The sequence below is a fragment of the Opisthocomus hoazin genome, chromosome 6 (genome assembly GCF_030867145.1).
Source record: "Opisthocomus hoazin isolate bOpiHoa1 chromosome 6, bOpiHoa1.hap1, whole genome shotgun sequence".
NCBI classification, from domain to species: domain Eukaryota; kingdom Metazoa; phylum Chordata; class Aves; order Opisthocomiformes; family Opisthocomidae; genus Opisthocomus; species Opisthocomus hoazin.
In genome coordinates, this window is record NC_134419.1 from 57,253,079 (window position 1) to 57,266,884 (window position 13,806).

A 13,806-nucleotide genomic window follows, 5' to 3' on the forward strand; every position below is an offset into this window, starting at 1 on the left:
CAGTGGCTACGGTGGCACACTGTAATTTCTAAAAAGAAGCTGAATAGTGATAACCATAGGGCCTTTCCTGTGGGGTGCTGGTGAGGAACCACCCCCACTCCTCCCCTCGCACACTCACACTCTCTCTCTGTGCATTTTCCCCCGAGTTGCATCTTCCCTCCCGTGGGGCACGGAGGGACAGTGGCGGCCGCGCCTAAGCAGGGATGCGCAGGTGTCTCAGGCAGATTTTAAAGAACGGTTTATTCACTTGCAAACAGACGGTCACATCACTTTGACCCTTTTAAAAACCCAGTGTGTACAAAGTCACAGTCATGGCTTGAAGAGCACATGGCAGCACCCTCAGAAAAAAGTCATTAAAAGTCCCGGCGCTATGTACAGCTAAGTGCCAGCTCAAGTATTCACAACACAGTAACGTACTGCAATTAGTCGCTTAAAAGTAGTTCCCTTGAGAAACGGCCTTCCACTCCGGCCGCGCCGGAGTCTTTCCTGTCCATCCCATCCAGTCCATCCATCTGTCCGTCCAGCAATGCTTAGTGCTGCTGGCATGTGTGCAGACGGGAGGCATCGGCAGGGCCATGCTCTCGCTGGAGGCGGCACGCCAGCCCCTCGGCACACTGGCATCGCTGGAAGATCTCCAGACCGTGGGTGCCTTTCCGCCGGTGCCGGGTGCACACCTGCCCTTCTCGCAGCACCGGCTTGCAGATTTTGGACCAGAAGTGCCGGGCACAGCACAGCCCGGCCGCGCAGTCTGACGAGCGCAGGCAGAAGTCCCCCTCCTCACCTGCGTGGGGACAGCGTGGCATGTGCTCAGCCCGGGATGCTCCCACGGGGGACAGTGGGGCAGCGTGGGCCTTCCCCACGGGGGACAACAGGGTCACAGCACAGGGGATCCCTTTACCTTTGGCAGTGGGGAGCCAGGCGGGAGCGGGCGTCCGTCGGGGCAGCACCTCGGTGCCGATCTCGTCCAGCTCGGCAGCTCCATGGGGAGGCTCCGAAGGGGTGCAGAGCCCTGCGGGAGGCAGCGGGACGGCTGTCAGCCACGAGTGGGACCCCGACACCCCCTCCCGCGGACACCCCCGAGGGCGGTCCGCCCCCGAAGCCCCGCCGCCCCTCACCGTTGCTGCAGGTCGTGCCGGGGCAGCACATGGCGTCGCGCAGGCAGCGCTTGCGGCGTCTCCGGCAGGCGAGGCAGAGCGGGGCGCCTCCGCCGCGGGCCGCCCCCCCGCAAAACTCCTCGGGGCCGCAGTCCTCGTCCTCGGCGCAGGGGAAAGGCTTGGGGGGAGGCGGGGACGGACACAGACGAGACAGATAGGGTCAGCGGGGCCGCCACCCCCTCCCATCCGCGGTGCTTCCCCCCCCCCCCGGGCGGATCCCCGCTCTTACCTGCCGGGTGGCGGCCGGCGGCGGCTTGTTGCTGCCGTCGAAGGGGGCGGCGGGGGCGGCGCTGGCCTCGGCCGCCCCCCCCGGGGGGGGTCCCTTGATGGCGTTGGAGCTGAGGGCGCCGCCGGGGGCCACCGCCCGCCCCACCGGGGCCGCGCAGCTCAGCGCCGCCAGCAGCGCCACCAGCCCCTGCATCCTCCTCCTCCCGTCCCGTCCCCTCCTGGGCCCTCGTCCCCGGCCGTGTCCCGCCGCCACAGCAGCTCCCGCGGCCCCCGAACAACAGCTACCTGCCCTGCCCGCCTCCGCCTTTATACCCCTGGGGGGGCTGCCTCCTGCACCCGCCCCCTCGGGGAGGAGGGCACGGCGGATGAGATTTCAAAGGGCCCCCGGGGATTTGTGCCGATGAGCCCCCCCCCCCCCCCGCCCCGAGGGCTTCGTCATTGGCCGCCGGCCCGGGAGGGGGTTTCGCAACGGCGAGGGTATACACGTACCCATCCCCAACCCCCCCGCCGTCGGTCCTCGGACAGATGTGCCGCACGCCCCGCCGCCGACGCTGTCTGCAGCCGGGCGCGCCGCCTCGCCCGATGAGGGCAAGGGGGGGTGGAACGGGGAAGGAGTGGGGGAGCCTCACCACCCCCACACGCCCCCCACGCAGTGGCTCGGAACCGGGGTGAGGTGCAGAGAGCCCCCTCCGCCCACAGTGGCAGGGTCGGTCCTTTGGTCTCCTGTAAGTCTGCGTCCCTCCCGCCCCCCCCCCCGCGCCCTTCCTGGCGCCAGCACAGCTTTGCAGGAAGGGAGGGGGCCGCTCCGCACCCCTAGCCCGCGGTGTGTGTGTGGGGCGGGGGGGGGGGGGGGGGGGAGGAGACGACGCGGACACACACACACACGACAGGACATGTTGAGTCGCCTCCCCCCCGTCGATGTCTGTGCCGTGTCCGCCTCCCCCCCCCCATCCCGCTCCCGGGCAGCGCCTCCGTTGGGATGGGTCGGGCTATACTGGTGGCGGGGGAGCTCCCGGGCCCTTTGATGCGGGGAGATCAAAGGGGCTGCCCCCCCCGCCCCTCCACGGGCGCCCTCGGGGCGCCGCGACCCCCTCCCTCCCGCTCCCCCGGGCAGCGCGGCTGGGCCGGCACCACGGCGCCCTCTGGCGGCCGCGCCCGGGAAGCACCACCCCCCCCCCCCGGGAGGTTGTGCAAGTGCGGTACAAAACCCAATTCATTAAATTGTTTTTTCATGACGACAGCCTAATGCTCCTTTTTTTCTTTTTTTTTTTTTTTGTTTTGAGAGGAGTTTGAAAGAAAGACAGGCGGAAAGCCTGAGGACCACAGAGCCATAAATATTCCCATAAGGGCGGGTGATTTCAACCGCCGCGGTCCTGCCATTAAAACCCCAGCAGCGCTGGGCACGGCTGAGCTCTGCGGAGAGCTGCTATCAGGTATTTCGGGCCTGAGAGGCTCAAGCCGGGCTAATAATTGCCTGGGAAAGTTTCGGCGAGCACCGAGCGCAGGTGCTGGTGGAAGGATACCGCTGAGTCAGCAGCCGGTGGACAGCCCTGCCACAGTTGGGTGAACCCAGGCCTTCCTATTTTTAGCCTGCAAGAATGAGGGCCACACCTTGCTCCAAAATCCCTGTATTCCCCTTGCAATTTCAGGTGAGGGCCATGTCACCCTGGGCTTTTTATTGTACTATTAACTTTCATCTGTGATTGCTGCATCCTGCAATATCATTTTGTGATGTTTCCTGGCTCCTGCTTAAGCAGTTATCAAATTTATTTTCCTCCTGGAAGGATGTTTTCTTGCTCCCTTTATCACCTTCCCCAGTTCTTATCTCTCTCTCTGTCCACACAGCACTGAAGTACACCCTTAACCTTGACCTTACTAAGACATAAAGACAGTTGTGTCACATGGGGGCTGAGCAGTGTCCCAGGGATTCATTTAAATCTATTGGGACTGGCAGAGTTGCAATATCCTGAATGCTGCAAAATGTAGGTGCCACCCCGCATACAGCGGTAACGTCTTCATGATATCCCATGGCTGTGCTGTGCCTCTGTGTCACCCCCTCTTGGCATTAATGGTAAGGGACAGTGATGACAAGGACACCATCGTTTTTGGCATGGGTGTTGTTTGCAGTCACATCTCATCTCGGGGTGGTGCAGCTCATGTTGGAAATGCAGTACCTCCCCAGCTGCATGCCCTGGACTCACATTGGCAGCAATCAAAATATAAAGTGAATTCTTCATCCTCGAACAGTAAGCATGCTGTAAATATGCTTTTTGCTTAGCATGCTCACAGAATAATTTGGGTTGGAAACAAACTGGGGGGGGGGAGGGGAATGTCACCCAGTGCCATCCCTGCTCGAAGCAGCACCCCCATCGGACTTGAATTGCTTTGGCCGGGCTGCTTGGTGTGATGCTTGTGCTCAAATAAGCACCAAAGTACAGAAACTGTGGCCATTTGCCTTGGCATCCTGCAGAAATTCCGGATGAAGATATGAGCCCAGACCCCAGTACCAATTTATAAGTATCATACTTTTTGTTTAGTTATAGCTTACTGTGTATAGTCATAAATGAGAATAAAAAATCCAATTTAATCACTAAGCAGAAGCACTCTCCTGAACTTGGCTTCTGCCGTGGAAGAAAGACGTCAAAAAGCCATTCAAAAGTAATTATTTTTATTTCAACTCTATAAAGTATACAACAGGCACTCGGCAATTACAGCTGCAGAGAAAATACAGAGCAAAACAAAAGCGGTTAAAGTTTATGAAAAAAAGTTCTTAAATCTACATCAAAAGAGTGCAACCGGCTGATGACCGGTGGATGACCAACATTTGTCTGACAAAAAAAACCTCTTTCATGTAAGAAGAAAACTGGAGAAAATAAGAACATAAAACAAAAGGCCAGTGTAAAAACAGTGTAAATTGGGACTCGGGACAATAGGCAACTCCAAATGAGAATTTCCCCTTTTGCCAGTAAAGCCCTAAAACTGCCCGAGTCTCAGTGTTACGCCTGGTTTACGTGGCCGGGGAGCTGCAGAGGATGAGGAGCTTCCAGCTTTCCAGCTCAGCTCTGCAGGAGTGCTGAGGGCTCACCTCTGCGATGGGTTGCATATAGGAGTCGTCAGGGGAAAAGCATGGATCCTGTTTTGTTGAGTGGTGCAAACAAGCTATGCCTTTGCGTTGGGGTTTCAGGTCAAAAAATGGAGATCGGGTTGCACACCCACTCGCTCGTCATTTTTTTCCAGGCAGGAGATTTCTCACAGGGTTTTTGTAAGACAGGAGTTTGGTGCTGGATGGCACTGTGTTGTATCTGCACAGCTTAGCAAAACAGGAATACCTGTCTATGGACTGATAGGATGTCATATATTAATTTGACCCGCACATAACATTTATACATTTCACAGAAATGACTCTGTATCTCATTAACAGATACACAGCTCTGGTACACTGAACAGAAATAAGAGAACAACTTCATCATTTCTGTAGTTCATCAATATTATATAATAAAGGCTTAGAAATTGGTAGCAGAAAGAACTGTAAAACGCAGCAAGCTAAGAAAGGACAACATTTTGAGGTGTGTTTGTCTCTGTCATGCAGCATAACACCAAATTCGTAAATTTTTTTTTAAAGGATGCCATGGATTTAAGGCACTTGCAACAATGCCAAATAGCTAGTCATGTTCTAAAACTATGGGACAGATGAGTTAACAGTACAGTTGACATAAAGTTTAATAATACTGACAATTATGACATTAATTCAAGTCTACCTTGATCTAAAAACATTACGTTACAAATAAGAAAATGAAGTAATAATGACATGGAAGTCTAAAAGAAAAAGTTATATGTGCACCACAAAATATCAACACGAAAATACCTATTTACATAAATACTCACTTGTGGTCCTGTTGTTAAATAAGAGTTTACTATGGATAATGCAGCACTGTGAGAAGCTACGAATCATCTGTGTCTTAACGACACCAATCTTAATACGCTTGTTTTAAACACAGGAGCTGGTTTCCCCTTATGTAAATACACCATCGTCCCATATATTAAAAAAGGAGACAAAGAAGAAAGGACAGTAAGTGGAAACACGGAGGCAATCTGTTGTTGTGAATATATATATATATATAAAATGCAACTCAAATATATTACTTATAAATGAAGGCATTTATCATATACATATGCTAAGTATGTTCTTTAAAGTATGCTTAGGAAAGGTGATGAAAGTCGAGTGAGGTGTTTGATAACAAAATATATATTATATTTGGTACAGCGCATGCCACACGCTGCAGGTATTAATTACTGTGCTTGGCATAAGGAAAAAGGGATAGGAAGAAAGAAAAAGAACTCATAAGCCCGTTTTAAAACTTTCCCGTAACGTTTTTGGGTTGCCCCCCAAACCGGTTGTGATACTTCTTCTCGGAAACCTCTTGACTGCCAACTGCATCTCAGCTACTGAATATCCTCATTTTGGGATAAACTCCTCTCTGTGTTCTTCTACAAAAAGTTACCAAATGCAGCAAGTTTTCTCCTCCAATGTCGCTGCATCATCAAGTGAAAAAAACAGGGAGACAGGAGTCAAGAATTCGGCTTTTAGGCAGCAGCCTGTTTGCTAAGACGCCTAGTGATTATTTTAGCCCTAGTATTCAGCGTTTGCTTTCAGTGTCTTCCATCCCTCAGAGAAAGGCTGAAAAGTGGGTGTGTATTTGCCCTATATAGGCAATTCTCAGGAGATGCAGTTACTGTCTTTTCCCTATGGTTTTCAAGGCAAACAAAGATTAAATGATGAATGAATACCGGAAATAACCTGAAGTTACTGTGCTGATGGCATCACCTCACCCTTCGGAAAATTAGGAAGGGGTTGCGGTGACCGAGCTCTTTAGTTTGCTGGCAAACAGCACACATTGTCAATGCTGTCAAACAAGGGGAGAAAATGTCTTTTTAACATGCTCTATTAGGTTGCTTTCATTAGGAACATGCGAAAGAGTTGGGATCTAGCATCAGGGAAATTACTTTTTACTCTTAAAACATACATTTTCTGCATACTATGTAGTCAAAAGTAATATAAATGACTTTTCAGAAAAGGCTGATCTTTTGAATTCCAGTGTACACAATGGCTCTTGGCAGCTCTGAGATGAAATGGGGCAGCATCTGCTAGTTTTTTGGGGCAGTGTCTGTTAGAGACTGAAAGCTGACAGACTTTCAGTCCCATGCATACACAACAAGCAGGCATGCAGGGCAGGATTCCTCTGTTACATCCTACAAATCAGAAGAGACTGCACTAAAGCAAAGGAAAAGCAGTGGAAGTGAGGGAACAGTGTACGCACATTAATACTATTTTCCCCAGCTCTTTTTTTCACAGGATCTGAGTTGGCTCTAGCCATCCCCGTGCCTTAAACACAGTCACTGAGAACCTGGTACACCAGAGACATGGAGACCTTGCACAAATATTTTCCATTTAATTCCACTGACTTTCCTACGGAGCTCCTTAGTTTGATGAGGCATTACGATCACATTTTTACAATGTTAAAAACAGAGCCAGCAAACTGGCCCTGTACCACCTTTTATTTTTATTAGCTTTGTACTAACCACCAAGGAGATGCAGGCATGGAGACCTAAAATCACGTAAGAGCATGATGGAGAACGATGTCTCTTGCTACATATTTCTGAAATGGTGGTTGACTCAATTTATATTTGCAGATGAAGGATGTACATAGCACCTATAAAGTACATTACGGACCTTATGTTTTCCCTTTGGGTTCTAAAAAGATAAAAATTAAGCTTAGTTTTATGCCTAATAGCTAATCAATAAGACCAGTGGGCTGCTGTCACTTTATTACAGGACCATTATTTAAGCACTATTTTATATGTAAAATGGATTAATTTTATGATTTTTTTTCATGCAATTATGGATTTGTACCAAGGGAAGGAAAAAAAAACACCCAAACATCATGTTACACTATGTTCTCAGCTGTATAAGTGAAGCGACCCATATCTGCCTTAACAGGATCTAGAGCAGTTGTGCTTTTGTTTTACCAGGCTGAAAAAAAAAATCTCAAAAAGAAAGAGGAAAGGTAACATTCAGTCTTGTCAGGAATACTGCTCAGAAAGAAAAAAGGACAAATTTTACCACTGCTTTGATGTGAACTCTTTGACCAGTACCATTGTGGTCCTCCTTTGCTCCTACACTGGCCTACAGTAGAAGACCTACAGGGTTTGGAGGGTGGGAGTAGCCCAAATCCTGCACTGTATTTAGCTACAGCACTTAACAAATTACTACTGATCCTACTGATAAAGCCAGTACCTTGCAGCTAGAATTAAGTGCGTCTTACACTACGTATCTCTCGACTTTTATAATTAAGAGCTTAGCAAGATCATCGCAGTGATAGAAAACATATTTCTTTACTGGTGAAAGGCTTTGCGTCAGGACCACCATGTCAACTGCTATTCTAACATAAAACATGAAGAGCACTATTATTGTCATCTAAGCGATAAGTCCTAATGCCACTGTAGTTACTGTAGCAGCATCAATCAAGGCATCATGGTGACCCCGAGCACTAATCCTCCCCAGTTCTTTCGGTTTCGCTGGCAGCCATGTCCCAGGAAGCTGTCTTCAGCAAGGCAGAAGCAGGTAAGAGAAATACATTAAAAATCTATATCCCATCCTGAGTTGTCATCAGGGGGTGGTTCATCACTGTCCTCTGGGAAGCTGTCAAAATTACTTGTGTCTGTTGGAGATGCAACCTGTGGAAAGAAGAGCGTGACAAGGAGACAGTCATCCAAGTGGACCTCTGCAGACTTTTCCTCTCCATCTCACAACCGTGATCATTCAAATGCATTCGTTGCTACCTGTAGCAAGCAAGAAAAGTTCTGCATTCAATAAGTTTTTGCTGAATCCCAGGAGGACTTCCCACAGTCCCCCCCACTCTAATGATCCAGGCCCTCTATGGCCTCTAGCTCAGGAGCAACTGTGCTACCCATGATTACAAGGTAGGCAGAAAAGCCCTGGGCCTCCCCAAAGCCCAGGATTTCCAATTTATGGCTCCAGGATCCTGAATTGGAGGCTGTGAGCTGGGCCCTGCTGCCTCCAAGTTTCCTGACAAGTATTGCTCATCATAGGAAGCCTGCCAGAGAAACAGATCTTCCTAGGAGGAAGGCCAAGTACGTTTCTTTTTTGGAAAGAAAGTAACTTAAAATCTACCATAGCTGAATAATTTCTAACTTTTTTTGCTTTATGACGATGACTAAAACTTTCTTACAATGACAACTTTGCATACATTCAATGCAATTTAAAAAATAAGAGACAAAAACAGACCAGCAGCTCCTCCAGCCCAAAATAATCAATCCTTTAAGCTGTACCCCAAGTAGCAAGTGCAGGCTGGAGGAGACTGCACTTGCCGCAGGAGTGCTGTGCAGTAAACACTTCACATGTTTTTCAGCTGTTTCACTTGTGCAGTTGGTGGAGAAGCCCTGGCCAGAGCCCAGCCTACAGTCCAGGAAACGTATTTGATGCTGGATGCTGCTATAAGCCTTGGGAAAAGACTACATGATCAACAAGAGCTCCAACTTCAGCTCTAAACTTAATTTGCTGCCCAGACGCATCAGCATTTTCCTGATGCTGAAAACATCTTAGGGAAAATTAGGATCCTTGAATCCGCAACTCACTTTGAAAAAAACCCAAGCTATAAAAGGTTAGTGGAGTACCACAGAGTGATTAGATGCTTCACTGAATACTGAATACTGTTTACTTTGTTGGTGCTGGCACTGTTGAGTTGGAGAGCCTTCACCCTTTCGATTCTCCTCCTTGTTTGCCATCCTCCATGGTGCCACCATGGCTGGACCACATCCCTCTGTTTCTCTCAGCCCACCCCGTGTGAGCTCTCGCTCTGCGAGTGGAAGTGTTGGGAATCTACGTACAAGATGTCAGCTACCAAAGTATAAGAGATGCAGTTGGCGTGGCCATTCACAGAGGATGCACATGAGCTGGAGCTTCTTGCAAAAGTCTCTCAGCAGTGATGGACAGTGCGTAAGTGGTCTGAACTGGGTGAAAGCATCTAAGGAGCTCCCTGGGGCTCCCCTGCAGATGTCCACTCTGAGAGCAACTAGCAGGGCAGGCACGGTTTTTTGAGCTCTAGTTAGATGAGGCTTTAAGGGAAATAAGTCCTGCTTTGGGAAATGGATTGCATTTTGTGTTCACGTGACAAAATATAAAGGCCAAGTGAATCTAACACCTCAAATGTAGAGGGTTTTCTTTTTCTTAGAAGAAATATGATTTGGGGAAGAAAGGTTGGATGAGTTGTTACTCTACTAATTGACTTTATGTGATGCTGATGCTGTTGTGTATGATTTGCACAGCTCTGAGATCCAGGTCACCTACATGGCCTGCAGTCCTTCACTGTCAAGAGACATGGGAACAAATGTCCCTCTCATTGCCCTCTCCAGCCAAGAAGCAACACTCTAGATTCATCTCCTGTCCATCCAAGAAGATAAAGTGCAAACATCAGTATCAGCTGTCTGGCTGCTTGCCAACATCAGGGCTTCAGATGAACTATGGTGCAGAGATCTGCACGTCTTTCTCAAAGGCACAAGCTGCGATGCAAGAGAGCACGTATTTGGAAGAGGCAAGAAGTAGGAGAAGCTTTTCAGTACAGCTACCATCACAGATTTAAGTGGTGGTTTCAAGGCTCAGCTGCTCCCTGAAGCAATGTCCTAGGACCAGGCCATAAACGGCTAAGGAGCAGCTTTCGATTACCTCCCCAGTAGTACCACATAATTGCTGATGAGGGTTAAAGAGCTAGGGAAGGCTTTTTTCTTAAGAAAACAGCTAGCCTCTATGTTTAGCCCTTCTGGCTCCTTTCCAATTAACATGGAGAGGTGCACTGATTGAAAGAAAACCTGATTTCTTCTGCCAGAGCTATGCATTTCAGGTCACTTTTCAAATATGGCCCTTGACAGCAGTTGGGACTTTTGCCAAAGCAATTGAGCTGGGTACGGAAAACAAGGCTGAGCAGGACAGACAGCTTTCGGGTGGATGAGGTTCACTAGTTAATGGAGGCAAGTTTTGGAGAGTATCTCAAGAGTATCTTTAGCGCAGATACTAGTCCTAAGAGTTGTAGGGAAGAATGAGCTGTGTTGAATTGGGATTGGGACAACGTACAGCTGTCAGCATTGAGTTGTCCTGGAAGAAGGATTCCTCTGAAGAGGGAAGGATTCTCCTGTCTACTTTGGCCAGCGTTGATGGTGGTGTGCTAGCCAAAAGGGTGACAGCAGATCACTCTCTTGGGCGCAACCACAGACACGTTCCCTGGTAGGACATCACCAGACCCATGAACATAAAGGCTTGATAATGCCAAGAAATAACACCAATGAAGTGAACTGGGTGCTCACACAACCCTTTTCTTGTACTGCGTTAACGTAACTGAGAAAGCAAAGAAAATGTGATTTCTTGCACAACAGGTTGGAAAGCAGCCTTTGTCTAGGCAATGCCAAAGAAGCAGAGACCATTCCTGGCGGTAGAGAAACCTCTCAGCTTGGGGACGTCAGGGAGCAATTCGTGTCCATAGAGAGCTGATACCGCTGGAGTCACTGCTGCTGGTAGTGCTGTCTGAGGGTTAGACACCCAGGGTCCATACATACATTGGGTAAAAGCAGTATTGGAAATAGTCTTACTAAACTAAAAATCCACTAAAAACAATAAGAGAAACATATTGGGGCATTTTCAGGCTACACTGGCATCCTGCACAGGTAAACCAGGAACTGGAACTGGATGTAAAGGAGCAAACTTGACTTCATTGTTTGACTTAAAATGTGGTGAACAGTACTGCTGACAAATTAATCGTCATTAAAAAGAAGCTTCACAGAAAAAACACAGTTTTGAGTTTTAAGACATTTATATGTTCTTTAGTTCTGCCTTCTCCCACTGACTGCCAGTACTTTCTACAGCCCATAGGGGAAAAGGGTGGGGATGCAAAACCCTCTTGCACTTTCATAGCTGTTAAGAAAAGTTTGGGGTGGCAAATTTAGCCCCGGAGCCATGCCTGCTGCTGCTGCAGGAGATGCAGGACCACGGGTGGACGGAGCACCAGGGTGCAATTAAATACGAGTGCTGATGTCATTCTTTCAGTGATCCCGCAGGAGAGGCACGGAGAGAAAGGGATTAAGTTGAAACAAGGAGGGGAGGTTGCAGAACAGAAGGGCCCAAGGTAATTTCTATCAGCTAATCCTGTTTGGTTTCCCTTTGTGGCAGGCTTTGTGGGTAAAGAGCTCACAAAGACATCAAAGGAAAAGCTTTGCTCCAAAGGAAAATGAGTCGAGCTGTCCCTCTGCGTCTGCTCCCAGTTAAACATAAACTAGGTGGTAACAGGGCTTTTCATGTAGGACATGTACACAGGGAAAAAAAGAGTGAAAAGCACAAAAGACAGAGGGAAAGGTTAATTCAAAAGAAAAGGGAGATGGCATACAAATCTCACTTGCCTTGTCAAAAGAAATAAGAATAAAGGAGAAAGAAAGCGGACACATCTGAAAGAAGGGGTGAAAGTGGCAGCTCTCCACTGAAATGTGAAAAGCAGATGAAGAAAGAAGGGGAGCAGGTAAGGAAGAGAAAAACGTGCAGTAGTGAATGATCCTTCCCCCATCTACTGCTGCAAAGGGCATTTCATTGCAGTCATGCCCTCCCCAGACTGCTGCCTTCTGGAAGAGACTGCCCGGAGACCAAGTACAGCTGGAAATGTCTCTAACATGACTTCTTCAAGCATCTTCAGAAGAAATAAAGCACATACTGTTGCCACTTAACTACAGTGTACTAGTGCCCAAAGCTCACAACTTTCATGTGAAAGAAAGCAGAAAATAAGTAGGAAAACTTACACTTGGTATTATAGGAGGTGTCAGGGTTCCTTTTCGTAATCCTTCCCAGTTAAAGCCTTCAAACCATCTAGAAGAGAGGGAATAATGAAACAGTTAGACATACAGTGAAAATCTGTCTGTAGCACAAAATGAAATTTAAATTGCTTAAACAGTGGGTTTCATCTCCTGCAGTTATCTTCTTCAAATTGTCCAATTAGCCTTAAAAATGTCATCTTTACATATATATTTTTGGGACTGAAAATGAAGCAGGTATAGCAACGCTGTGGTGATACCATGGCTAATACCAATTACCAATGCTCAGAAGAAAACTGTTCCTCACTGCAGGTGTCCTGGCGGCTGATCTTTCCTTCCTATGGGGTTGATCCTTCCCATACAAGACCCCTAACGTCCTTTCTTCATATGAGACTTGGAGCTAAGGGCATGCACAGGGATGTCCTCCTCCTGCTTTGGGCACCTTGGGTTTGCTCAAGCTACGGTAGCTTAGGTGGGTGGATGAGCCCTGAGCTGAGCCTTCAGCCTGTCCACCCAAAATGTCCATCCAACCCATTTCTGTTGCTTTGGGGATGGAAGAACAGAAGGACCAGCATGGATACATGAGATGACCTGCTTCTGTAGTAGGTCTCTAACTTGTTCTTATCCTGCTCTAGCAGTGTGAAAAACTATGAGACATCACTGAAGAACTCTTTCATCAGTTGAAAAGGGGTGATGAATTAACGTTAGGGGTAGAGAGAAAGTGTGTTGGGCAGAGGAGGGAAGGGAAACCTAGAAAAATCCTGCAAAGTAATTCTACAAACAAAAAAATTCCAAGCAGGCAGTGGTCAAGTTGGATTGCTTCCAAATGCTCTTCTGCATTAGAGTAATTAAAGTGTAATGGTCAATGTGCAATGCATTTTGCTCATAGGCAAGGCTATGTATACCAAAGCATGTATACCAAAGCACTGGGAAAAAAAAAAGTCTGATAGAAATTCAATTAGTCTAAAGCACACTATAAAGGAAACATCAAAGGAGTTTAAGAAAAGTATTTTTTGCAGAAAATTGAAGTGTTGGAAACACATGTTTCTGTGGGTTGGATCTCAAGGATGGTGGAGAAGACACTTACTTGTGCTTTTGGATATCTTTCACTCCATTTTTCAAGTTCCCTAGTCTTTCTGATGGATTGTCCCTACAAAATGAGTAACAAATAGGTTACTTTCTTAATCCTTCTGAACAATTCACTTCTTTGCAAATGAGGTCAAGGTGATCATATTTTATGTGCTTACCTGCATAGTTTTTTAATTAAATTAGCAGCATTTTTGGCAATCTTCTTTGGAAATTCAATCATGTCTATTCCCCTTAATATGATGTTATAGGTCTTCATGGGGTCTGGGCCTGAGAAAGGGGGACTTGAGAGGGGAAAGGAAAAAGAAAAGGATAAAAAGCTTGTCTTTAAAATGGCTTTGAAAATTGATATATAAAAGAAAAAAAACCACCACAAAGCAAAACATAGTACCCTACTGAAATGAGAAAAGGTAGATGACACACAGCAATGCTTCCAATGATCTTAACCAGTTCTCAGCCAAGGAGCTGTGAT

The 13,806-nt window shown here is 47.8% G+C and overlaps 2 protein-coding genes across 6 annotated transcripts in view; both read right to left on the reverse strand.

Moving 5' to 3' along the window:
• Positions 1-530: 530 nt before the first annotated feature.
• Positions 531-1,821, reverse strand: DKK1 (dickkopf Wnt signaling pathway inhibitor 1). Its single transcript, XM_075424194.1, is given in 6 exon segments — positions 531-781; positions 899-1,009; positions 1,116-1,272; positions 1,384-1,694; positions 1,697-1,775; positions 1,777-1,821. Coding segments are annotated over 6 exon segments (954 nt in total).
• A 2,212-nt stretch (positions 1,822-4,033) lies between these two features.
• PRKG1 (protein kinase cGMP-dependent 1) overlaps positions 4,034-13,806 on the reverse strand; it is a 553,253-nt gene continuing 543,480 nt past the window's right edge. For 4 of the 5 annotated variants that reach the window (XM_075423234.1, XM_075423233.1, XM_075423236.1 and 1 more), the window contains 4 exons: positions 13,496-13,618; positions 13,336-13,398; positions 12,237-12,303; positions 4,034-8,117 (listed from right to left, as the gene is read on the reverse strand). In XM_075423234.1, the coding sequence (XP_075279349.1) occupies positions 8,019-8,117; positions 12,237-12,303; positions 13,336-13,398; positions 13,496-13,618 (352 nt within the window). In that variant the 3' untranslated portion in view covers positions 4,034-8,018. Of the gene's footprint in view, positions 8,118-8,146; positions 8,223-12,236; positions 12,304-13,335; positions 13,399-13,495; positions 13,619-13,806 lie in introns of those variants that run through there. The other variant, XM_075423235.1, reaches the window with a different exon arrangement.